The 27,827-nt window shown below is 34.8% G+C and overlaps 1 protein-coding gene across 4 annotated transcripts in view; it reads left to right on the top strand.

Moving 5' to 3' along the window:
- The window catches only part of TXNDC16 (thioredoxin domain containing 16), a 125,079-nt gene that overhangs the window by 65,540 nt on the left and 31,712 nt on the right, over positions 1-27,827 (top strand). For all 4 annotated transcript variants that reach the window (XM_032405118.1, XM_032405119.1, XM_032405116.1 and 1 more), the window contains exons 10-16: positions 6,717-6,883; positions 7,326-7,386; positions 12,393-12,516; positions 16,139-16,282; positions 16,782-16,841; positions 19,188-19,356; positions 19,695-19,831. In XM_032405118.1, coding sequence (XP_032261009.1) covers positions 6,717-6,883; positions 7,326-7,386; positions 12,393-12,516; positions 16,139-16,282; positions 16,782-16,841; positions 19,188-19,356; positions 19,695-19,831 — 862 coding nt within the window. The remainder of the gene's footprint in view (positions 1-6,716; positions 6,884-7,325; positions 7,387-12,392; positions 12,517-16,138; positions 16,283-16,781; positions 16,842-19,187; positions 19,357-19,694; positions 19,832-27,827) is intronic.

Raw genomic sequence — 27,827 nt, 5'->3', positions numbered from 1 at the left:
TTACCCTCATAATTTGTAAGTGTATAATACAAGTATTTTTAACTCTACGCGCCTGTTGTACAACAGATCTCTAAAACTTTTTCATCTCGAATGACTGAAACGCTATACTTATTGAGAAACAATTCCCTATGTCCCTGTCTCTCCAGCCCTGGCAATCATTCTACTTTCTGTTTCTATGAATTTGATTATTTTAGAGACCTCTTATAAGTTGTCTAAAATAATAAAAAGTATTTGTCTTTTGTAATTGGCTTATTTCACTTAACCTTATGTCCTCAAGGTTCATCCATGTTGTTGTATTTGTCAGGATTACCTTTTTTTTTTTTTTATGTTGTAAATACTGGCATTTTTAAAAAAGTATTTAAATTCTAGTTAACATACAGTGTAATATTAGTTTCAGGTGTATAATACAGTGATTCAGCACTTCCATATATCACCCCGTGCTCATCACAAGTGCACTCTTTAATTCCCATCACCTATTTCACCCATCCTCCCACCAACCTCCCTTCTGGAGGATTACCTTCTTTTCAAGACCATATAATATTCCATTATATATATACATATATGTGTGTGTGTATAACATTTTATTTATCCATTCATCCAATAATGAGTATTTAGGCTGCTTCCACATCTTGGGCATTGTGAATAATGCTGTAATGAATGTGGGTTTGCAAGTATCTCTTTGAGATCCTGTTTTTAATTCTTTTGGATAATGAACTTGCTGGATCATATGGTAGTTCTGTTTTTAATTTTTTGAGGAACCTTCATACTGTTTTCTATAGTGGCTACATCATTTTATATGCCTTCTAGCAGTGTGCAGAAGTTTTTAATCTCTCCACATCCTTGTCAATACTTGTTATTTGTGTCATTATTTTTGTTTTGATATTAGCCATCCTAATGATTTTGATAATGCCATTGTGTTTTTGCCTTGCATATCCCTAATGATCAGTTAAGTTTTTCATAAGCTTGTTGCCCATTTGTCTATCTTCTTTGGAGAAATGTCTATTCAAATGTCTATTCTTTGGAGAAATGTCTACTTGCCCTTTTTTAGTTTGTTATTTTGTTGTTAAGTTGTAGGAGTTGTTTATTCTGGATATTAACCCCTTATCTGACACATGGTTTGCAGTATTTTTTCCCATTGTGTAGGTTGCCTTTTTACTATTGTTGATTGTTTCTTCCCACAGTGCAGACATGTGTAAGTTTGATGTAGTTCCATTTGTCTTTTTGGCTTTTGTTGTCTGTGCCTGTGGTGTCATTTCCAAGAAATCATTTACATTCCATTGTCATGAAGGTTTTCCCCTATGTTTTCTTCTAGGAGTTTTAATAGTTTCATTTAGGTCACTAGTCCATTTTGAGTTATTTTGTATTTGGTGTAAGATGAAAATTCATCTTGATTCTTTTGCATGTGAATATCTAGTTTTCCCAGCACCATTTTTTGAAGACTCTCTGTTACGCAGTGTGTAGCCTCGGTGCCCTTGTCAAAGATATTTGACCACATATGCGAGAGCTTATTTCTGGGCTCTCTGTTCTCTTCTCTTAGTCTGTGTCTGTCTTTATGCCGGTACTGCATGTTTTGATTGCTGTATGTTTTGAAATCTGGAGTTGTGAGACCTCCAGCTTTATTCTTCCTCATGTTGTTTTGGCTATTTGGTGTCCCTTGGGATTTCGTATGAATTTTAGGAATTTTTTTTCTGTTTCTGCAAAAGTGCCATTGGAATTTTGCTAGGGATTGCATTGAATTTGTAGATGGCTTTGGGTAGTATGGACATTTTAACAATATTAAATCTAATCCAAGAACATGAATGGATGTCTTCACATTTATTTGTGTCTTCTTTAATTTCTTTCAGCAATGTTTTGTAGCATTCAATGTATAAGTCTTCTTTCTTGGTTAAGCTTATTCCTAAATATTTTATTCTTTTTGATGCTATTATAAATGGGATTATTTTCTTAGTTTCCTTTTAGGAGAGTTCCTTGTTAGTGCATAAAAACACAACTGACTTTTCAGTGTTGATTTTATATCCTGCAACGTTGTTGAATTCATTCATTATTCTGACTATTTTTTGTGGAATCTTTAGGGTTTTCTACATACAAGATCATGTCATCTGTGAACAGAGATAATTTTTGCTTTTTCTTTTCCAATTTGTATGCTTTTTATTTGTTTATTTTTTGCTTAGTTGCTCTGGCTACAGCTTCCAGTACTATGTTGAATAGAAGTGGCAATAGTGGGCATCCTTGCTTTGTTCCTGATCTTAGAGGAAAAGCTTTCAATTTTTCACTATTGAGTATGATGTTAGTTGTGGCCTTTTCATGTATGACATTTATTATGTTGAGGTAAATTTTATCCTATTCTTAGTCTGTTGAATGTTTTTATTGTGAAAGTGTATTGAATTTTGTCAAATACTTTTTCTTCATCAGTTGAGAGGATGATGTGATTTTTGTCCTTTATATTGATTGATTTTGAACCATCCTTGCATCCTAGGGATAAATTATACTTGGTCATGGGTTTAATTTTTTCTAATGTCCTGCTGAATTCAGTTTAAAAATACTTTGTTGAGGATATTTGCATCAATATTCATCAGGGATATTGGTCTGTAGTTTTTTGTAATATCTTTGTCTGGCTTTGGTATCAGAGTAATGTTGGCTTCATACAATGAGTTTGGGAGTGTTCCCTACTCTTCATTTTTTGGGAACAGTTTGAGAAGGATTAGCATCAATTCTTTTTTAAATGTTTGATAGAATTCTCCAGTGATGCTATGTGGGCCTGGGTTTTTCTTTGTTGGGAGGTTTTTGATTACTGATTCAATCTCCTTATTATATATCTATTTACATTTTCTATTTCTACATGATTCAGTCTTGGGAGGTTGTATGTGTCTGGGAATTTATCCTGTCTTCTAGTTTATCTAATTTATAAGTGTACAATAGTTAATAGCAGTCTGTTATAATTCTTTTTTCCTTGATACCCTTTTTTGAAAATTAATTTCTAAGTTAATTTAATAATAATTTGTGAATTTTAGAAAAATATTGGTGGGGCACCTGGGTGGCTCAGCTGGTTGGGCATCTGACTCTTGATTTCGGCTCAGGTCATGATCTCAGGGTCATGAGATTGAGCCCCACGTTGGGCTCTGCACTCAGCTTGGAGTCTGCTTGTCTCTCCTCTGCGCCTCCCCCTGCTCTCCCTCTCTCAAATAAATAAATAAGATCTTAAAAAAAAAAAAAAATTGGTAATCCCCCGCAATGCAAGAGTGTTTTTGTCACTTTTGTATATTCTATCAATTTATATATATAATCTATATTTTACATAAAATATATAAAAGTATTTTTTTAAAATTTAATTTAATTTTATTTTTGTGCCTATCCAGTGGAGTCTATGTCCCCTCTCCCTGAAGCTGATTGGGCCTCTGTGACTGCCTTGACCAGTAGAATAGGGCTGAAGTGATGATGTGTAACTTTTGAGGTCTGTCACAAGATGCCTTGCACTTCTCCTTTGTTCTTTTTCGTTGCTCATTCTTGAAACTTGGGTACCTTGGTGTCAGACTAAATCTGAGGAGAAGCTTGGTGAAGAAGAATTGAGGCCCCTAGCTCACAGCCCTGGCTGAGCTCATATAGTCAGCATCAGCTTACAAGCCAGTGAATGAGCCATCTTTATTTTATTTTATTTTTTTAAAGATTTTATTTATTTGTCAGAGAGAGTGCGCGAGCACACAAGCAGGGGGAGCGACAGGCAGAGGGAGAAGCAGGCTCCCTGTGGAGCAAGGAGCCTGATGCAGGACTTGATCCCAGGACCCTGGGATCATGACCTGAGCCGAAGGCAGATGCCTAACCAACTGAGCCACCCAGGCGTCCCGAATGAGCCATCTTTAAAGCAGACCTTCTGCCTCCTGTCCAGAGGCCCTCCTAATGCTACGTGGATCAGAGATGAACTTGCAGATATACAAACAAAATCAGTGATTCTTGTTATTTTAAGCCATCAGGTTTTGGAGTACTTTGCTACACACACAATGATAGATGCTTAGAAAACACCCTTCAAGTGGTCTCATCTGTTTCTATGGCATTAACTACACTGATTCTCAGATCTGAACTTTCAGGTCAAATTTTTCTTTGGACTTCCTAACCCATATATCTAACTACTAATTAGATGTATTTCTCGTATCTCTAACTACTAATTAGGTGTATCTCTCCTTAAGCTCAATATGTCCAACATCAGTGTGTTGTCCTTCTCCACCATCTGTTCTTTCTCCATTATCTTGGTTAATTTACTATCCAGTCATTCATAGCAGAAACCTGGGAAATCATTCTCAATTCCTGCATCTCCCCGCATCTAATTTTATATCTTAAATATCTTTTGAATTCTTCGTTCTAACAGCCGATGCCTTAATCGAGGTTTTCACCATCTTTCATGTTCTATTTTAGTCATACTAACTGATTTGGTCTCTCTCCTCCCCCCGCCCCTTTTTTTTTTCACTCCCTTGAAATTCATACTTGCCATTGCTGGCAGAATAATATTTTTAAACACACATGTTATAATATTTCTTACAATTTCTAAATGGTTTCAATTCATTTACAGAAGAAAGCCCCACTTTCTTAGGAGGAAATAAAAGTTTTTAATGATTTGGTTCCTTGCCAGATCTCCATCCTTATTGTTTATTCCTCGTTTTCACTTTTTAATGCTGAATTACTGATTGTTCTCCAAATACACAAAGAAGGAACCAGGTCTTTCTGTTCCTTCAGGCTGTTCTACCCATTCAAGCTTTGGTATAATTCAGTTTGATGTGGTTGTAGGACTGAGGTCTCCACTTTCTTGCTGCTCATTGGCTGGTGTTGCTCTTAGCTCGTACAGGCTATTCTCAGGTCCTAGCCATAGGGCCTTCTCCAAAAATTGCAGCTTCCTCCTTCAGAGCCAGCAGGACAATCTCACTGCGTTGTGCTGACAGCCTTCTATAACGTAACCTAATCAAGGGAATGGCTGTCCTAGGGATTGGTATTATACAAGATTTGTGCACCAGGAATCTTGGGGACCATTTTGGAATTCGGCCTACCATGGGTAAATATCAATTTTTCTCTAGAAGCTTTGAGGATTAACAAAAATTCTCAATAATTGCAAAGCTTGCAAGAAAGCATCTTCCTGTGTATCTACTTTTATCCACTATTTGGTTACTCAGTGGCTCTTTCAGTCTGGCAATTCATGTTCCTTCAGTCATGAGAAACTTCTGTGTTTATTTCAGTGATGATTCTTCCTTCTATTTTCTCCCTTCTCTCTTTCTGGGACTCCTAGTTGGACATTGGACCTCTTGAACCCGTCCTTCACCTTTATTACATTTTCTCCTATTTTCTATCTTTTGCTGTACGTACTTTCTGTCAGATGTGTTCAATTTTAATTTTTATTTCTTTATGGATGCAGTATCTTCCCATCACCTGGAGCTTATCGGTGGTGATTTTCTGAATCTGCTTCCTGAATAGTCTATGTTTTCTCCATGTTATCTGTTTTTCTGTTTTTTCTGGTCTCTATCTTTTATGTTAGAGGCTTCCCTCAGATCCATGTTACTCCTTGGATATCTGTTTGTGATTTAGAATATGAACCTAAAAAGCTGATTGGAAATTCTGGGACTGTAGATGAGACTTGTTAATTCTGAGCTCTATAGGGGATTGGACCTGGGATGCTTTTTGGTGAACCCTAATGTCAGTATCCTCAGGCTTTTTCTTGGGCTTACGGTTCTCAGAAAAGGATCTTCCCTTCTTCTGCCCAGAGGACAGAAGTCTGGCTGCTTTTATTCTGGGAACTGAGTGGGTAGGGAGTTGGGGGCGTCTTAGCATTTGGTTACTTAATCCCCCCACTTTTGGCATGGTATTCACACTCTGAGATTTTTCTGAAGTCCCCCCAGATTTCTTCTGGTGTGAGGGAGGAACAGTTGCCTGAACTCATGGAGTCGGGAGGAGAATCTCAGGATCTAACTCCTCCAAAGCTTTTACCTATTCCTCCTTATTTCAGAGCCTTCCTGCCGCTGCCCTCCAGTGTTTCTCTCCTGGTTCCAGAGATACCAGGCACTGACAGGTCCTGAGCAATTTTAGGGATGCTGCAGTTAAAATTGATTGTTTCTTAGTTTTCTCTCTCATGGCTTATGGTTTTGCTTTGTTAGATTCTCCTAAGTCAGTTATTATTCTGTTCTTCAGCTTCCAAAAAAATGTTTGCCTTTTCTCTTTTCCTTTCTTCACATATGTATGTTTATCTCCTTAAAAAAAATCTTCCTGCTATAGTTTTCCTGGGATTTCTGGAGGGAGTAAAATTAGATGTATATATTCAAACTGCTGTCCTAACTCAGATGTTCCTCATTGTTTTGTAATGTGTCGTTAAATTCTTATACAAAAGAATTTATTCCTGTTATTCTATTTCATTTGAAATATCTCTTTATCAGTACCACACTGTTTTATTAATTGTTTTTTTAAAATTTCTTTATAATATGCTTATTCCTTGTGGTTGTAATTTCATGTTTAACTCCTTGTAAATGTGTTAGTTTTATAATGCTTAAACTATATAGGTACATCGGGAGGATTAACCTTAGGAAATAATGAGGTCATTTCTGTTAATATTGGATTTATTTCAACAGACTTGTATTTTTTTTTTTTTACTCATGACTTTATTAATAAGACTTAGAGTTTAAATCCAAATGTTGGAACCCTATTCTCACACAGTGAAGACCTTTTATTCTTTTTTTAAAATGAAGACTGAAGTTGCTGAAGACCCTCAACAGGTTTCAACTGTTCATCTCCAACTAGGATTACCACTGGTTTTTATTGTTAGTCAGCAAGCGACGTATGAAGCTGATAGAAGGACTGCAGAATGGGTCGCTTGGCGTCTTCTGGGGAAAGCAGGAGTTCTACTCTTGTTAAGGTATCTTAAACATTAAATATTCACTGTATTTAGCAAAACACTAGAGTTTTTCTCTTTTTAAAATATGGTAATATATTCACTTGTAAATAAACTTAGATCTCTAGTAAATTCTAGTATTAGTAAATTCTAATAAATTTACTCTAGTAAATTCTAATAGAACCAGTTGCTAAGCTAAAGTCTGTACATTAATTATTAACTTGATTAAAATTTAGACCTTTAAACTTTGCTAAATGAAGATGAAGATGGAGACTGGAACATCTAGTCTGTATTTATGTCTAAAATTTCTCAGACTTACTAAATTGTAGTCTTTTTTCATAAATTGTTTTTATGTAAGAACTTATAGTTTTTAGTGTAAGAACTTAAAGTTCACTTTTATGTTGACATCCTGGATGACTATTCTTCAGATTAGCTGTATAAAACATTTATTTCCATTTTGAAAAAGGGACTCATTGGAAGTGGACATTCCTCTGCATGCTAACGTGGTCTTCAGAAGAGCAGAAGAGGTTAGTCATTTTATGTATTGCTCTACAATGTCTGCTTATTTAAAGAAAGTTAATACATGTGGTCATAAAATAATATATGCTTATTACAGAAAAGAAATTCTGTAAATTGCCACTAGTCAGAGATTATTGCTGTTAATATTTTGGTGTTCTTTTTTTTTTTTTCCCATTTGTTAGTTTGTCTCTTTTCTCATGTTCATATGTATATATTTTAAAGAAAATTAGGGTCATGCTATATAGCCTACTTTTCATGTAAAATTATATTTAATTACTTGCTATTGTGCTATCTGATGCCTGCCTTTGTACACTGTTTTGAATATCACTGGTTCTTTCCTTTGGCTAAACTTCTGGACGTGAAGTTTGTCAAAGGAAATGGGGTTTTTTAAGGCTGTTAGAATATATTGTCAAATTGCCCTCCAGAAACCAGCAAGGTTTGGAATTCCTTGTTGCTCATACATCTTGCCACTGCTGAGCATCACCATCTTAAAAAAAAAAAAAAAAATCTCTATCGACAAAGTTCCTGTTTTAATTTGCATATTTTTGATTACTGGTGAGGTTGAACATTTTTTAAAGGCTTATTTCCCATTTATTTGCCTTTGTAAATTTCTGTTAATGTTCTTTTTTTCTTATATTTTTCTTAAAATTTTTCTTAATTATTGAGAACTCATTAATTCTGCACATTTCAAAATATTATATAAATATGCTAAACAGTTGATGTGTTTTTGAACTGCCAGTTTTTTTTTTATTATGTTAATCACCATACATTACATCATTAGTTTTTGGTGTAGTGTTCCATGATTCATTGTTTGCGTATAACACCCAGTGCTCCCTTCAGTACGTGCCCTCTTTAATACCCATCACCGGGCTAACCCATTCCCCCACTCCCCTCCCCTCCAGAACCCTCAGTTTGTTTCTCGGAGTCCATAGTCTCTCATGGTTTGAACTGCCAGTTTTTAAAAACATTTTTTTAAATTTACCTAAGTGATCTCTGCACCCAACATGGGGCTCAAACTCACGATCCTGAGATCAAGAATTGGGTGCTCTACTGACTGAGCCAGCCAGGGGCCCCTGAACTGCCAGACAATTTAAACTTAAATTCTCTTGCCTAGGACTATGGCATGAATACTGGGTCAAAGGTCAGAAGACTTGGATTCTGTTCCTTCTGGTTCTGGAACCAGATTAATGAATTAGCTTCTCCAAGCTCAGTTTTCTCATTTGTGAACTATTCATAAAACCTTCGCTTCTAACTTACAAGAAATTTATAAGACAAAATAGGAAAATACTTTGAAAACTGTAGTATTGTTCAAATGTGTATACTATAGTATGGGGCTAGTATGCTCTGCTTTTTGGCTGGGTCATGGAAAGAGTACTTTCTGAAGCTCTTCTTTTTGCTGGTAGATCAAGATCCTTAAATAAGAAATTATAATATTTATTATTGGGAAATAGGTTTTATGGAAAAATTAAAGTTCATGATGGTTTCTGAGTTTTGATGTCTTAAATTGTTAAAATGTAACAATTTTGTATAGCATGAGGTAAGAGAGGTTATAAGATAGCTATCTCTGCAAAGAAATTTTCTGTAAAGGATGGAAGAGTCTTTTCTATGAGTCTCTTTATTGAATTCAGTGTAAATCTTTTTTTTTTTTTTTTTTACCTTCTCGTCAGGGCAATAATGTTCATCCTGGGTTTGTATAATCATTCTTTCTCTCTCCCTTTCCAGGCAAAGGGTTTGAGGGTCCTTAAAGTATAGAACTGCTTACATAGATAGTATTGTATGCTCATATTACTATATTACAAGCCTTGTATAGTAAGTTATAAAACATATCTTTTAGTATTGCATTAGTTCTTCAGAATTTTTTTTCCTACGGCAGTAATTAGCAATATAGTATTAAGAGTTTACGCTATAGAATCTTACTGCCTAGTTCAAATCCAGCTTTGTAACTCTGGGCAAATTACTTCTATATGTCTCTCTTTTTTTTTTTTCATTGTAAAGGAAGGTTAATAATAATATCTACTTTAAAGAGTTGTTGGGTCAGTATATTAAAAGAAATAATGTAAAGTGCTAAATTAGCACAGGGTCCAATACATTCGTAAGTGCTCAATAAATACTATACTCATCCATTCATCCTTTCCATAAGTATTTATTGTGTACCTGCTTTGTTTCAGGCACAGTCCTAGGCTCTGAGGATATGGCAGTGAACAAAAGCAAGTTTTTGCCCTCATGGAGCTAAAATACTAGTGGCAGGAGACAAATACAAAACCAGTATAGCTAGAATTTCAGATGGTGTTAAGGACAGTGGAAAAAAAAACAAGGTAAGGTGAGAGAGTAGTTTCGGAAGATCTCACTGATTAGTAACAATAAAGTAAAGGAATATGCCTGTGGATATGTGGGGAAAGAGTGACGAGTGTGAGAGGACGCACATGCAGAAGCCCTGAGGGGAAGAATTGTTTGTGTTTCAGCATAGTATTATGAGGAATAGTATTAATGCTTAGGATCTTTCTTAGTATCTAAGTTTTTTTTTTTTTTTAAAGATTTTATTTATTTATTTGACAGAGAGAGAGACCAGCGAGAGAGGGAACACAAGCATGGGGAATGGGAGAGGGAGAAGCAGGCTTCCCGCTGAGCAGGGAGCCCGATGCGGGGCTCGATCCCAGGACCCTGGGATCATGACCTGAGCCAAAGGCAGACACTTAATGACCGAGCCACCCAGGTGCCCCAGTATCTAAGTTTTTAAAAGCCCTTTTTAATTCCTTTCTTCAGAGGTTTTTTTTTTTTTTGTATGAAATCAAACAAACTGAAAAGTAGAAAAATAGAATGAACAACTATATACTTACTACCTAGATTCAACAATTAATATTTTATCATATTTGCTTCACCTATAATTTTTTTCTAAAACATTCCAAAGAATGTTAGATATCATGGCATTTACAGATTCATAAATATCCAGCATGAATCTTTAAAAATTACTGTTCTTCTTCTTTATACAATCACAATTTTATTATCACACTTAACAAAATTAACAGGAATTTGTTTTATCATAGGCTAATCTCATAGCCAGTTCATATTCAAATTTTTTCATCTAAAATTATTTTCTGTAGGTGTTTTTTGTGAACAAAAATTTAGTTAAGGATTACAAATTGCATTTGGTGTGTTTCTTAAATGTCTCAATGTCTTAACACTCCCTCTTCTTCCCCATGATGATGCCTTTTAGATAAATGGGCCAGGTTTTTCCATATTCTGGATTTGTCTGTTTCCTTTTGCTTTTGTCTGCCTTGCTCCTCTGTTCCCTTATGTTTTCTAAAAACTGGGAGTTAGATTGCCTAGCTCCATTAAATGTTTTGGGTAAGAATACTTCACAGTGCTGGCTTATTGGTATTTTATCTTATTCTAACGTGGATGATGTCTGGTTTTCTCACTTAATGATGCCACCCACATTTGATTACTGAATTAAGGTGGAGACAGTTAATTCTCTCCATCATAAGATGCATTTCCCTTATCCAATTAGCAGATAAACTGTAGGTAGAAATGCAAATAAAACCACAAGACATACCAGTACTCACCCCCCGAATGGCTAAAAATTTAAGAGTAACAATTCCAAGTGTTTTTAAGAAGGTAGAGCTACAAGAACTTTTGGTAGGAGTGAAAATTAGTACAATGAAAATTGGAAAAATATTTGGCCGTGCTTCCTGAAGCTGAGGCTATATATACATCATGTGAACCAGCAATTTCATTCCTAAGCACTGCCCAACAGAAATGTGTATACATGTGCACTAAAAGACAGCTGTAGTAATGTTCATAGCAGTTAGTATACTTTTATAATGGTCCGAAGCTGGAAATAACACATGTCCATGAGCAATAGAATGGATAAACACATACATACATACATACGGTACATACTAGTACATTCATATAAGGAATACATCATTGAAAAAGGATAAACTGCTTTTAAATGTAACATGGATAAACCTCACAAATAGTGTTGATCAAAAGAAGTGGTCACAAAAAGAGTACAGGGCATATATAGTTCTATTATATAAATTCAAAAACTGGCAAAATTTATAGATGGTGGTGAAAGTCAGAATAGTGATTACCTTTGGGGTAGGGTAATGACAGGAAGAGGCAAGAAGATGGCCTCTCGGTGTGCTGGTAATGTTCTGTATCTTAACCTGTGTGGTGGTTATATAAGTGTATCAGCTCTGTAAAAATTCATCAAACTATACACTTACAATTTGTGTTCTTTCCTGTGTGGATGTTGTATTTGAATAAAAAAGTTTACTACCACAATATCTATGTATACTTCAAACAAATTTGGTTTGACTTTAATCACTCTACCTTTTAACTCCATTATTATTTCCACAGAAGTAAAAAGTTGCTCACTTTGAATGTAATATTAAAAAGATAAATATGTGATATCAAAGAACAAACACACTTACAGTTATTTTATAGCTTTATTCTCATGTATAGTTACAGTCAGGAATGATTTACTGAAATAATCTAGTGGCCTAAAATTTCATGTTTTTAAGATGTGATAGTTGGGTATTAGAAATTGTAATGGAATAATCTCAGTGGGCTAGATTTGGTATTCTTAAAATACCTGGGGGCAGATTGTAGTTTTATTTTAGTGGAATTATTGTAGGATGAGATATTATTTTGAATATTTCTGTGGAATATCAAAATAATTTTGGTGGCCCTATTTGCAATTAAGTTTTATATTGAAGTGGGACATGCAGTTATGTGTGAAATGTTGCAGACGTCAGTGTAATACCATTATGTTAAGCAAGTGAGACTTTCAGTTCTTTTTTGCCTTTTTTTTTTCATTAGTACACACTATTTTATATAAAGTATGCTTTGGGTACTTTTCATAATGATTATGGAATTTCCTTTTTTTGTTTAATTTTAAAACTGAAGTTCAAAGATTTAGTTTCATTTTAATATCAAACAAGTAAAACATTTTTATTAAAATGCTTTGGTATATTTTTAGTCATGATTTTAAAAATGAATGTATTTCTAGGGAGTGCCAGTGGAATTTTTGGTCTTACATGATGTTGATTTAATAATATCCCGTGTGGAAAGTAATATGCACATTGAAGAAATACAAGAAGACGGAGATGAGGACATGGGAAGTCCAGATATGGGTAATACGTTTTGTGATGCTCCTTTCCCCTCCACTCCCCATTCCTCCTCGGCACCCAGGAGGTCAGTGAAATTTCAATGAATTAACTTTCTCATAGAATGTTTTGACATTCAAGACTATGAAAATACCTGGAGAAACCTATTTTGAATGACATTTTATCAAGTTGGTTTGGTGGAAAAGGTAAGGATGCTGTATTTTGTTGAATGTGATACCTTTCATTGTTACATGCCAGGCTTCTAGCTTTCCACATCTGTGCCTTTATCTTCTAAATCAGTTCTTTCAGCCCTCCTGGTCTACTCCATGTTTAAAAATGACCCAGGAGCCACAACAGGGTATTTTATTTTTATTTTTCCTATTAGGAAATGAAATTCTAATAAGTATTGTTGGATTTGTAGTTGTAAATAAATCTGATGACAGTCTGGGAGTAAATTTCAATAACATTTAAAACCTCTTTTTAACACATTATATTTCTTTTTATTGTACTTATTGCTTATGTTTTTGAAGTATTCTATAGTTTCAAGGCTATTCTCCTACACATTATTTACTTTGGTTGAGTTAGCTGATGTCACCTTCACTTTGTAGATGAAGAATCTGTGTTTTAGCAGGATTAAGTGATCTACCCAAAGTCAAACAAATGGCATGTGGTAGAGCCTGGACTAGAACTTAAGCATTCTGACTTGAAATCTTATGTATTATCATTATTGTTACTGACACTTCTTCATAACATTAATCCTATCCTGTAACTGCTCGCTTGCTTTTCTCTCTTCTCCACTAGTCTATAATATCTCTAAAGCAGGGATTATGTCTTGTTCATTTTTGTATTGCATTTAGTATATACTTGAATGTTTTACATAGTACTATTATGAGTGTAATAAGAAGGGAGTAATTTACGTATTCTTTTTGTGAGGTCCATTCATTATTTTCATCAGAATCTATATTATAAATTTAATAAGGGCTCTGAGATTTAATGGTTACCAGTGACCAGTTTTTTGGTTTGAGCTATGTTCTAGCTCTTTTCTAATATGCAGAGGTTGGAACTGCTCATGGTTTAAGCCAGAGTTCTCTATAGCATTGTCATTACATAGACCTGTGTTCTGGTCTCTTTCTCCTGGCTCTGTTTTCTATCATGGTTCATAGATTCCCCCTTCCAGTCAAGGGAATTGCCCCTGTGTCAGCTTAGTGAGATTCCTGTTCTCAGTGGGAGTTGCTTGTTTCAAGATTTCCTTGCCACATCCCCTTAATTTGCCCTGTGGTGTGGCCTTCTCTTTCTTCTCTGCCTGTCTTCTCTCCCCAGCCTAGTTCTAGGATTCCTTTTACAGCTTTCCCTTTTGTTTCTTGTTTTGTTGTGGTTTTTTTTTTTCTGTCTTAACTTTCTACATCTATAATCCATATTGGCCCATAATAGTGTATGTAGTCATGTCCATATACATAATCCCCCCACCTTGTTTTGTTCCCATTTGTATAGGAAAAATGTACGTATAGGAAAGAGTTTGTTACCATGTGAGAGCACAACACAAAGAAAAATGTCCTTCAAAGGAAATGGGCACAGAATGAATCAGAGTAAAATGGACTGAATTCTACAAAAGGACGATATGGAAAAAATATTACACATGTATGGCTTAAAAGAACGTGTGTATATATTGATGAATAGGTGAAAGAGCTAAAGAGTGGATCAATTTAGAAGTGAGGGTAGCTTATTGAGAGAGAATAGGAAAGAGGGAAAGGAAGTGTTGGAAGAAGAGGACAAGAATGGATTGGGAAATAAAGGACTGGAAGGAAAATGAAAATATGTGAATAAGAAGGAAAAAATACAGTAAATAGGAAAATAGGCCTTTATTAATTTTGGTATTGGAGTTGTAACTTGTTAGTATCATAGAATGTGGTGTTTTAAAGTTCCTTTAAGTTAGTATAGTGCAACTCTTAGGTTTCGGATTTGAACACTGAGGCCCATAGAGTTATGTGACCCACTGGAGTCACACAGCTGAAACCTGTGGAGATGCACTGTAATTCAGATCTGGTATTTTATTTTATATATTAGAAATCATATAAAAACAATACTTTCATTTTTAAATTGTCTTTCTCTGTTCCTTTCTTTGTAATGTGTTATTATAAAGAATTATGAACTTAGCATAAAGTAGACAGGATAATAGAACAAATCTCCTGGTATCCCATTACCTGGCCCCACCCAGCTACCATCAACCCATGGCTATCCTGTTCTAGTCACTGCCCACCCCTTATTATTTTGTTGCAAATCCCAAATATGTAGTTTCATCCAAAAAGATTTCCCTGTGTATTTCAGAAATATAAGGATTCTCCTTTTAAAATGAACATAATGAGCTCTGGGTGTTTTATGCAACTGGTGAATCACTGAATTCTACCTCTGAAACTAATAATAGAATATATGTTAATTAAATTGAATTTAAATAAAAAATTTAAAAAATAAAAATAAAAAATAAAATGAGCATAACTGGGGCACCTGGGTGACTTAGTCCGTTAAGTGTCCAATTCTTGATTTTGGCTCAGGTCATGATCTCAGGGTCATGAGATCAAGCCCTATGTCGGGCTCCGTGCTGAGCATGAAACCTGTTTGGGATTCTCTCTCTTCCCCCCCGACCCAGGCTTGTGCTTGCTTGCTCGCTCTCTCTTTCTCTCTAAAAACAAAACAACCCCCCCCAAAAAACCAAAAAAACAAAACAAAAAAAACTTCCCCAAACCCCCATAATTATTGCTATTATTACATCTCAAAAACTAACAGTACTCTTTAATATTATCAGTGTTTGCATTTCCATTTGCATGCTCCTTCATGCCACTGTGCCTTTGCACATGCTATTCCCTTTGCTCTGTATGCCTCCACTGCCTTCCTTCACTGCCTACCTAAGTTTCATTTTCTTTTAATATTCAGCTAGTGTGAACTCTTCTAGGAAACTTTAATTGTCTCTCTAATCAAGTCAGATGTCCCTTCAGTGTTACCATATAATCTGTACAAACTTCCAACAGAATATTTACAAGTGCAAAAAAAAATTTTTTTAACCCCATACATGGATGGATGGATGGATGGATAAATGGATTGGTCCACTGGTTGGTTAGTTGGTCTAAGTTAACGATAGGTTTTTACATATTCAGAATCCACATAACTTGATGCACTTAGAATAAAATCTAAAATTCTTGGTTCATATGGCTCTTTATGATCTAGCTATCGCCTAGTCTAGAGTTTTGTCATGCCATTTACTCCTTCATCCCATCTTGTTTTAGCTAAATTTGCCTTCCTTCAGTACGTAGTATATGCTAATCTCTTTTATGTCTTAGAGCCTTCATATATGTTTTTCTTTTTGCCTAAGACTTTTTTTTTTTTTAAATTTTGGATTCTCTAGCTGGAAGGCTTTGGCTCTCCCAACCTAAATCTCCCTATTACAATCTATCATGTACCATTTTCTTTCCTTAAACTGACATAATTTATAACTATGTGTTTATTCAGTGATGAGTTTATTGTCTGACTTTTCTGTAAACAGGAGCTCCATGTGGTCAGGGACTAATGTCCGTCACAGTGGTTGTCATACAGTGGAATTTGTATTTATATAAGTTATGTATTTATATACACATTAATGTATTTTTGAACATTTTAGATATTCAAGATGATGAAGTGGCAGAAACTGTTTACAGAGATAGGAAGAGACGGTTACCTTTGGAACTCACGGTAGAACTGACAGAAGAGACGTTTAATGCAACAGTGGTGGCTTCTGATAGCATAGTGCTTTTCTATGCTGGTTGTGAGTATGAGCCTTTAGAGGGACAGTTACGTATTGGAGGATTTAAAGTTGGTGGATTTTATTTTTGCATTCTGTATATTGCATGTGGTAGAATGACATAGCTTTCGCACTGTCCCAAGTAGACTGCACATATTGAAAGATTTACTAATTTACTAATTTAGAAAAATTGTTAATTCAAGCTAATGTTTTTAATATATTAACAGTTCTTTTTTAAAAATATATTAACAGTTCTTATGAATCTATAGGACATATATTGCTTTTACCTTCAAATAATAGCCCTTCAACTATATCCCTTGCAGTCTGAGTGCAGAAAATTAGTTGCATTTAGAATCCTCTTGAATGTTTGCACAATATTGAGTACTGTATATTAAAATATTTCTTATGAAGGAATAACAATTTTGGGAAACCCTATAAATCTATATGTTTGTTAATGTATAGGTATGGATGCTTTGGAGATATGCATATTGCAATATCTGTTGAATTTTTTACTTTAATGTAGGGCAAGCAGTATCCATGGCATTTCTGCAATCCTATATAGATTTGGCAATTAAATTGAAAGGTATGTAATATGGTATGTATGCTTATTTTCTTGATTCTAAGCTATAGCTATTTGTAAAGGTATATCATGCTAAAGATGAAGAAAACCACAGAAAATTTCACGTTATTATATTTGTGTCTCCAACTTTATGTTAATGAGCCATGAGTTTCAGAAATGCTCAGAAGCATTCATCTTGGTTCTTTTCACGGAACTGTCTTCAGTAGAAAGTAGAGAGCCTATGTATAAAGTACTTGTGGCCACACAGTTAATCCAGTAATCTTTTTGGCTGAATTCATTCAGCAAACATTTATTGAGTGCCTACTCTGAGCTAGTTACTATTAAATATTATTAAATAAATACTAAATACACTTAAACAAAAATGTGACAGATAAGACCCAATCTCACAGTCTAACCAAAGATCTAAGATCTCAGTTTTCTTAAAGCTATTCAGTTAGCTCCTTATGGACTGGGATATTTCTTAATAGCCAAGATCTTTTAACTGTTCTATGAAAACCTGATCCAGGGGTAGGTAACTAATCCAAGGAATAGACTTGAACTCAAAATATCTATGCCATCATTCTAGCAAAGACGTAGGGAGAGGTAGGGAGGCATGTTAATAAGAGAGAGATAATGATGGATTAGGATAATGTTTTATAATCATTTGAATAAGACAGAATGTATCATGCTTCGTATCTGTAATACGATTTTCTCCTACTGTTTTGTTTTTTCTTAGCTATTCCAGTTAAATAGGCTTATTCTTTAAGCTACTTTAGGAATGTATCCACCATTTAGTTTTTTAGGTTCTTTAAATTTTTAGTAAGTTCTTTATGGGTAGGTAGCATATCTTATACTCAGTTCACTGGACTTGGCATATTGCCTTACATCGTAGAATATTTGGTATTTAATAATTGTTGAATAAATGAATAAGCTAATAAGGTGGAGTTTAGTGGAAAATGTCTACTAGTGTACAACTTATTTATATACTAGGGACTTTTGTGAACTTAAATTAATTCTGGAAAGTCAATCCTAAATATAACATGTTCTATGGTAATAAAAACATCAGAGATTTTAAAACTTTTTTCCTCAGTTCATTTCTCAACCACATTTGATCCAACTTTTGATTACTTCATTACCTGAGTGAAGAGGTGATTAAGTCTACAGATAATGTGATTACCTAATATATATATATATTTAAAGATTTTTATTTATTTATTTGAGAGAGACACAGTGAGAGAGGGAACACAAGCAGGGGGAGAGAGAAGCAGGCTCCCTGCGGGGCCCGATCCTGGGACCCTGGGATCATGACCCGAGCCGAAGGCAGACACCCAATGACTGAGCCACCCAGGCGCCCCACCTAATATTTAAAAAAAAAAAAAAAAAAAAATTCAAATCCTCTTACTCTCTTTCAGGTTCTCCTTTATAGTTGCAATCTACGGAAAGATTTAAGTTTCTTCTTTTAGGTTCCCCAGCCTCATTGGCAAAAAATTAGAAGAAAGAAAAAGGAAGGGGGAAATGTAAACCATAATGAAGGAATAATTGGATAATGTCCCTGAATAATAGAATTATCCCCCCACCCATCCCATTTGTCAATACCAAATGAAAATGGAAACAGATTCCCTTATATTCTTCTCTATTAATGATTGAAAAAAGAGGCTCCCTGGCCCCTCAATGCAAGGACTCTGAGTTGTATGTGTTTGTAGAATAAAAAAAGCAGATAACCAAGCCAAGACTTGATTTCCTTTTTCATTTAGGATGTTCTTTATGAGTAACAATCCTTTTAGTAATTAGATAATCAGATAAAGGGACTGTTTCAGAAGTTCCGGGGGCTTAATGTAGAAATGCATAGTATAGGTAACTATTTTATGTCTACATTGAAGCCCATACTATAACTTTGTAAATTGGGAGAATACTGTAATGCTTCGGGCATTTAGTCCTATAACCTTTCACATTGACTTTATGGAAAAAAGCCACTTTTCATCTAAGATGATGAAGAATATTTTATACTCAGTCACAAGATGGCAGCAAATACCAAGTTTTTATACCTACCTAGTACCTAGTTAGCTGTAGCTAAGAGAATTTTTTTTTTTTTAATCTTTAAATTAGGTATAGGGGATGTAATACTGCAGGAAACTTAGACTCTACTGGCAGACCAGCATGCAAAAGGGACCCACAAATTGAGCAGCAAAGGAGGTGGGGAAATAAGCCAATTGGGGAAGGGGTTGCAAAAATCAAGGGAAGAGTGTCCAGTGGAAGCAGTTCATGCTCATGAGAGGTTAAAATAAGAATGGGCCATAAAAATATTGTCAAGTCTACACAACTGAGTTTTCTACATTAATATTTATAAAGTGTGCATTTCCTGTTGTTTAGGCACATCCAGTATGCTGCTTACTAGAGTGAACTGTGCAGATTGGTCTGATTTATGTACTAAGCAAAATGTTACTGAATTTCCTGTTGTAAAGATGTATAAGGAAGGCAAGAGCCCGGTGTCTTACCCTGGAATGTTAGGAACTGAAGATCTCCTAAAATTTATCCAGCTGTAAGTATTTAGCTTCTCCCTAAGACTTAAATTTTGGGGTCTGTAAACCTTCTAATTCCTATACTTTGTTGACACACTTTGAATAGGTTAAGGAGGAATGAATTGAAATAACAGGATAAGGTGAAGAGAGCTTATTCCTTCACTTTGGGGGAGACAGAAATTGTGTTTAATGAGGGTGATTTTTTTTTTATTAGACTAGTATTTAGTTGTCTTTATTTTGTCAGATACTTATCCTGTGGAATACAGTGTTTGCCCATGTTAGTAGTATGTTTTATCTTTTTGCAAGCTGAAAAGTATCTTTAAAAATTAATTTTGAATATAGTTGTATATTCATTCAGCAACAGGATTTCATGCCCAGTGAACATAACATCTGTCCAAGAAGCAGAAGAATATTTAAGTGGGGAATTATATAAAGACCTGATCTCCTACTCTAGTGTGTCGGTGCTAGGACTATTTAGCCCAAACATGACAACAGGTAAGTAGTTAGGTAATAGTTAAAAACTTGATTTTTTAAAAATGAATTAACATCTTTTTCAATTATAGGGAACTCAAATTATAGAATTTTGAAAATAGAGAAATTTGAAGGAAAAAATCTAAGATTATCTAGTTGTTAAATTTTGATATAATTCCTTCCCTCTTTTTTCTGTGTACCTATGTATTGCATATTTATATATATTTTAATGTGATTGGGCTAGTACTGTGTATCTAGGTTAGTATCTTGCTGTTTTTATTTAATATTGTGTGGGTGCATTTTTTCCCTGATTAATATTCTTCAAAATCATCATGGCTGTATATTTGGATGCATATACCATAATTTATTTAACTCTTTACCAACAAATAACATCTTTTGTTTCCCTTTTTTCTTTTTGCTATAAAGAATATTTTTATTTATGCATCTTTGTGTGGGATTTAGGTGATTTAATGGGTGTAGATTCCCAATAGGAGGATAACTTTATGTTTTCTATAAACTGTGTGTTATATGTGTTATTCATTTCTAAAAATGGGATTTTAGTGCTTGTCTAATGAATTACTATGAGATTTTTATGTATTAAGGATATTAAGTTCTTGTCATTTTGTTTCAGTTATTTCCCCCCAGTTTGGTTGTTAGCTTTAATAATTTTATATCTAGCAGTTTAAAATTTGTTTTCAAATGTATTGATTTTGAGATTTATCCACTGATTTCAGTTACAGAAAATCTCTATTGTCCTTATCAGTTAATAGTCACTTGTATTTTCTTCTTGCTTTAATTTATATTTTCTTACACTAATTTATAGTCTTCTTGCTTTGAATATTTTTTTTTTAAAACTGTGATAAAATACATGTAACACAATTTACCATCTTAACGTTTCAGCATATAGTTCACTAGTGTGGAGTATATTTACATTGTTGTGCAGCTAATCTCCAGAACTTTTTCATGTTTCAAAACTGAAACTCTGTATCTGTTAAACAGCTATTTCCCTGTTTCCCTAGCCCCTGGAAGCCTCAATTCTACTTTGTATCTCTATGAGTTTGACTACTCTAGGTACCGCCTATAAGTGGAATCATACAATATTTGTCTTTTATTGGCTGGTTTATTTCACTTAGCATGATGTCCTCAAGGTTCATCCATGTTGTATCATGTGTCAGAATTTCCTTCCTTTTAGGGGCCTCTGGGTGGCACAGTTGGTTAAGCATCTGACTCTTGGTTTCAGCTCAGGTCCTGATCTCAGGGTCTTGAGATCTGGTTCTGAGCTCAGCGAGGCATCTTCCAGAGTTTCTCTCTCTCTCTCTCTCCCTCTGCCCCTCCCTGCACTCGTTCTCATGCTCTCTCTAAAATAAATAAATAAATAAATCTTAAAAAAAAAAAGGAATTTCCTTCTTTTTTTAAATTTTATTTTATTATGTTAGTCACCATACATTACATCATTAGTTTTTGATGTAGTGTTCCATGATTCATTGTTTGCGAATAACACCCAGTGCTCCATTCAATACAAGGCTAAATAATATTACATTGTATGTATGTAACATTTTATTTATCCATTCATCTGTTGATGGATACTTGGGTTGTTTTCACCTCTTGGCTATTATGCATAATGCTTCTGTGAACATGGGTGTACAAATATCTCTTCAGGACCCTGCTTTCAGTTCTTTTGGATGTATACCCAGAAGTGGAATTGCTGGGCCTTCTGATGGTCCTATTTTTAATTTTTTGAAGAACCACCATACTGTTTTCCCTAGTGGCTGTATCATTTTATATTCCTACCCATAGTATACAAGGGTTCTGATTTCTCTACATCCTCACCAACTCTTGTTATTTTCTGGTTTTTTGATAGTAGCCATCCTAATGGGTGTGAAGTTTTGATCATGGTTTTGATTTTCACTTTCCTAATAAGTAGCGATATTGAGCATCTTTTTATGTGCTCCTTGGCCACTTGTGTATCTTCTTTGGAGAAATGTCTATTCAAGTCCTATGCTCATTTTTAAATCAGGTTGTTGTTGTTGAGTTGCAGGAATTCTTTATTCTGGAAATTAACCCTTTATCATATATATGAATTGCATATATTTTCTTCTGTCCCATAGGATACCTTTCTACTCTGTTGATTTTGTTCAATTTTTTTTTTCTTTTTTAAGTCTTTATTTAGATATTTTTGTGCATGGTATGAGATTAGGGGCCAACTTTATTTTGTCTGAATAGTTAACAGTTGTCCTTTTTTTTCCTCTCTTTTTTTGATTCCACCATCACCATATTAAATCCATGTCTGTATGTGTGTATGTGTGTTTGTGTGTGTGTGTGTGTATAATCTGTTTAAACATTTTGTTTTATTCACTTTTTTTTTTTTTAATATTTTATTTATTTGACAGAGAGAGTTAGCAAGAGCAGAAACACAAGCGGGGGAGTGGGAGAGGGAGAAGCAGGCTTCCCGCGGAGCAGGGAGCCCAATGTGGGGCTTGATCCCAGGACCCTGGGATCATAACCTGAGCCGAAGGCAGACGCTTAACAACTGAGCCACCCAGGCGCCCCTGTTTTATTCACTTTTATCTCCCTGTCAATACCTAATCTATTCGTTTTTTTTTTTTTAAAGATTTATTTATTTATTTGAGAGCGAGCGAGCATGCAAGCAGGGGGAGGGGCAGAGGAAGAGAGAAATAAGCAGACTCTGCACTGAGCAGGGAGCCCGATGTGGGGCTCGATTCCAGGACCCTGAGATCATGACCTGAGCTGAAATCAAGAGTCAGATGCTTAACCAACTGAGCCACCCAGGCACCCCTCTAATCTATTAGTTTTATAATACTTGTTGAATATATAATTGGGTCAACTCTCTTGTCTTTTATAAATTTTTTTATCTTTTTTGCCTTTTGGCTCTTCCAGGTGAACTTTAATCATTTATACATATTGTCTAAACTTATTTGTATTTCTCTTGCTTGTTTTATGCTCCACTAGTGTTTCTTTAGTCTACATGGAGTATGCTTCTTTTGGTTTTATTTTCCCCAGAGCCAGAGAAGATGTTCTTTCAAAAAACAAACAAAAATATTTGAATCCATAAAATTAAAGACCATTTTTAATGATTTTGAGAGACTCTGGACTCCAGGAAACAAACTGAGGGTTTCAGAGGGGGGTGGGGTGGGGGGATGGGTTAGCCCGGTGATGGGTATTAAGGAGGGCACGTATTGCAGTGAGCACTGGGTGTTATATCCAAACAATGAATCATAGAACACTACATCAAAAGCTAATGAAGTACTGTATGGTGACTAACATAACATAATAAAAATAAAATAAAATTTTAACACATTTTTTAAAAACAAAAACAAAAAATTATTTTGACTTCTATAGAAGATGAGGATGCTTTTAATTTCTTCTGTCATCTTTTTCTCTATATGGGCCTCTATAGCCTCATATTATAGACTCAGATTATCATTATTGCTGAACTTTAATATTTTTGCATTATATATTTCTCTTTCAAAAATTTCTTGCACTTATTTTTCCAACATTTTATTATGAAAATTTTCAAACATAAAGCAAAGTTGAAAGATTTTATAATGAACATCCATATACCTACCATCTAGCTTCTACTATTAACATTTAACTTGTACTTGATTTAGCACATATCTGTGCATCTGTCCATCCTTCCACCCATCAATTAATTCATCTTATTTTTGGTGCATTTCATATTAATGTTTTTTCATTCAGCTTTGATACAGTGCTTATAGCAATTAATTTTACTTTGTTAGTTTTACATAGCATCATAGAGTATAGTGTTCTTTTAATATCACAGCTTCACTATTTTTAGACTCTATTTTTTTCTAGCTTCATAGGAATGCCTTTCAGTAAGTTGTAAAGGAAGGGTACATAGGGGTTTTTTTTCTAACCAGTACTATTGCTTAGAATGTTATTCTCTTGCCTTTGCATATGGATGGCTTCTTGAATTGACTGTGTAACACAACCTTTAATGTTTTTTTCGTCACATGTTAGCTGTTTGCATTTATCTAGCAAACTTGCCCCCTTATATTTCTTTCATTTAAGATGAATTTCAAATTCTGAATAAAATTTTTTAAGGATATTTTTCTGGGAAGAGTATCTCCACATCTAGCATCATATCTACAGATAGTGGATACTGTTAACTAGTTATTAAATTTTGCTTTCTACAAATTTCTGTCTAGTAATTGTTCCCCTCTATGTTGTCTTCAAAATTTTTTAAAATAAAAGCCAAAATAACTTGAAAGAAATAATAAGAATGTGAATGTGTGTTCTGTGGTTTCCCATCTTAGAAGGCAAAATCATAGAGGGGATCGCTTTTTCATTTGTATTCTCTTTATGAAAAATTGTGAAGTGAATGAGTCTGTGGTTTACTCCTTTGTCTTTGCCTTTCTAATGTTTTTGCTTCTACCCGTTGACTTTGTCTTCAATCTACCTCAGGTGCCTGGTGCCCTGAGGTTGTCTATTATTTACTCAGGGCTTCCTTCCAAAAAGAATGAAGGTCTTCAGATAATAAAAAGCACAAATACAATGAAATCATTAAAACAAGAATAAGAGTTAAGCTGTAAAAGAGAAGGGGATAATTGTGTAGTATATTTAGAAAACACTGCAGTTGGTCATAAAACTTAACCTTAAGCAATCTGGCAGCAATTGGAAACAGATGAAATTTTTGCCATCTTATCATCATTATATAATAAATGGCAATATAAAAGGATGCTGACTCATCCACAGAAAAAACTTTTCCCTGATTGTAAATGCTGAGAGGGATTTTTCATATTTTTTTATATGAGAGATATAGGGAACAGTATACTTTATGATAGTTCTATACAAATGATAAGATTTACACATAATTATCTCTTAACGGAAGTCAAAAGTATAGGGGCACCTGGGTGGCTTGTTAAATGTCTGGTTAAGTGTCTGACTCTTGATTTTGGCTCAGGTCATGATCTCAGGGTTGTGAGATAGAGCCCTGTGTGGGGCTCCGTGCTCAGCAGGGAGTCTGCTTGAGTTTCTCTCTCTCCCACTTCCTTCCCCCCACCCCTCCCCCACTCACGTGCACACGCACGCGCTCTCTATCTCCCTCCCAAATGAATAAATCTTTAAAAAATAAGTCAAAAGTATAATGTTAAACGACATAGAGATTGTTCTGGAATGCCAGAATGATGTAATCTGGATAGGATGCTTTTTTGTTATTTCACTAGATTGATTGTTCTCAGACTTTTCAGTCAGGTATTAGATTCTCTTCTTTTTTGTTTTTGTTTGTTTGTTTTTTGCAGATATTCATGTGATAGTTACTGGACTTTCAATGTCTATTGAATGAGAAAATGTATAACAATAAAAGGCTATTATGAATTCACTAACACTTTTATTTACATGTGTATTTTATTCATAAGAGCTAACTACTAACATTTATCAAGCACTTATTTTATAGCAGATAGTGATTTATTGTTCATGTAGATGCTAATGATTTACAGATTAATGTGGATTCCATGAGGGCTGAAATGTCTCCTTTGTCCAGTGTTGTATCTGGCAGGTCTCTTTACTTGAAAAATACTTATTAATTACAAAGGGAAAAAAAAGTATCTTGTGGGAATAGAATTTAAAGCCCTGTAAATGTCCTGTTTCTCATTATACTTTTGCATTCCAGTTTTAGAATCCATTGCTTGAAAGAGCTATAACTATGATGGTTGCCAAGTGGAAAATTTCTGACTCCCTACCTATTCCTTCTATATATGTACTAATATAGTTCACATACTACTGTACGAGCTTTTCCTTCTGGTTTGATTTTCAGTATAGATGCCTGAGTCCTTAATTATATTCAATGGGTTATAATTGGTTGCTATCATGCCCCTTCACTCTGACTCCTGTGTGCTTTTGACGTATCTCCATCATTCTTTGGGTATGTCCTTTTGGCACAAAATGTTCCTAGTCCCATTCCTGGAATCAGCCATTTCTCAACCAAGAGTCTAGGTTCCTTTTAGTGGGACATTGAATTTAGAAACCAAAATCTAGTGCTTTTAGTTACTGGAGTGTTCTTGCTTCTCAACTCTTGTTGGTAGAGTTAAAAAATAGATGTATGTGTAGTATGTGTATACATGTATGTCTATAAATGTAACGATTCAGTAACGTGATAGTGGGGGAAAAGCAGTATTGCTAAATTAATGTATTTATTTTATGCAATTAAAACATGTTTATAGTTACACAACTAAGTATTGGAGGTCACCATTAATATTATATCCCAAATATATTTATTGTGATATAAGAATCCTTTTATTTAGATTAACTGATTATTTTCTTATACTTGGGGTTGCAATATATTCTGAAATATGTGTAGTTTTCACCAAGGAGGAGAGTGTGTCTGGTTTTAAATGTTCAGAGAAAAATTGACAGTCTGGTTTAGTGGAAATGGATATGTATCTAAGGTCTACAGTTTTTATTTATTTAGTTTCTGAGGTCTACAGTTTTAAATGCTTCTGTTGCAGAGTTAACAAGATATATGAACAAGTGGATTTATGAAGAGCCTTTTAAAAAACATATTCATGTGGCTCAGTTGGTTAAGTGTCTGCCTTTGGCTCAGGTCATGATTTTGGGGTCCCGGGATTGAACCCCACATCGGGCTCCCTCTCAGTGGGGAGCCTGCTTCTCCCTTTCCCTCTGCTCCTCCCCCCCACTGATGCATCTCGCTTTCTCAAATAAATAAGTAAAATCTTTTAAAAAAAGGAAACATATATGAGAGAGGCTTCTATATGAGGGAATTATATGGAAATAGTGTAATTTTCCACTGTTACTTGAAAAGAAGCTGAAATAGATTCCATTATGTCATTGCTTTAGATAATGATCATCAACTACTAACCAGAATTTAGTTCTGTTTTGAGAAATGAAAGTATAGGCACTCAGTCCTAATTGTTTACTTTTATTCTCTTTTTTTTTTTTTTTTTTTTTTGAGGGGGCGGGCAGAGAGGGAGAGGGAGAGAGAGAATCCTAAGCAGGCTCCATGCCCAGCACTGAACCTGATGCAGGGCTTGATCTCACAACTCCGAAATCATGACCTGGGCTGAAATCAAGTTAGATGCTTAACTGACTGAGTCACCCAGGCATCCCTTTGTTTACTTTTCTTATGAATCTTTACTGCTTTGGTGTAACACAGGCTGAAGAAAATATTTTCATGGAGTAATAGTTTCTCATTAAATTCATGGTTATAAATGAGGTCTCAATGCTGCCTCCTGGCTGACTGTGCCACTTTAGTAAATTGGCTTTCCTGTAGTATTTCTTAATCTTGTGGAAAGTACGCATCCTTTTTAAAGAACAAAACTTGTGGTTACCAGACGGTAACAGTGCTGATACTTACACCGTGAATACAGTACTGACTGCTTAGTACAGATCTCTTGGGTTCAGCGTGTCCAGAGTATTAGGTGCTTTATGACTCAATTCTTCCATCATTAGTTTTCTGTTTGAACTGCCATGAACCTTCCATGCAGTGAGCTGAGTTATCGTTTGGCCTTCACTTGGCAAGAATACATCATTTTTTTAAAAAGATTTTATTTATTTATTTGACAGAGAGAGACAGCGAGAGCAGGAACACAAGCAGGGGGGAGTGGGAGAGGGAGAAGCAGGCCTCCTGCCAAGCAGGGAGCCCAATGCAGTGCTCGATCCCAGGACCCTGGGATCATGACCTCAGCCGATGCAAACGCTTAACGACTAAGCCACCCAGGTGCCCCAAGAATACATCATTTATATAAGTTTACCTCTGTTCTTTTCTCATTAGTCTATGACTGTTTAATTCAGACTTGCTTCTTGGTTATAAAATACACATTAACATGATCCAGAATATACTGTTATTTATGGAAATGTATTCAGAAAGCTCCTGAAATAATTTTTTAATATCTGTATCCTAACAAATGAAAAAAGACTGATACACAAATTAATCAAAGTTCAAAAGTAACAAAAACACATTACAGAAAATATGGGAAATATAAAAAGACACAAATCCCTCATAATTGCCGAATCCTAACACAGA

The sequence above is a fragment of the Phoca vitulina genome, unplaced genomic scaffold (genome assembly GCF_004348235.1).
Source record: "Phoca vitulina isolate PV1807 unplaced genomic scaffold, GSC_HSeal_1.0 scaffold7, whole genome shotgun sequence".
Lineage (NCBI taxonomy): Eukaryota > Metazoa > Chordata > Mammalia > Carnivora > Phocidae > Phoca > Phoca vitulina.
Note: the sequence above shows the minus strand (reverse complement) of the source record. Positions and strands in the feature narration are given on the sequence as shown.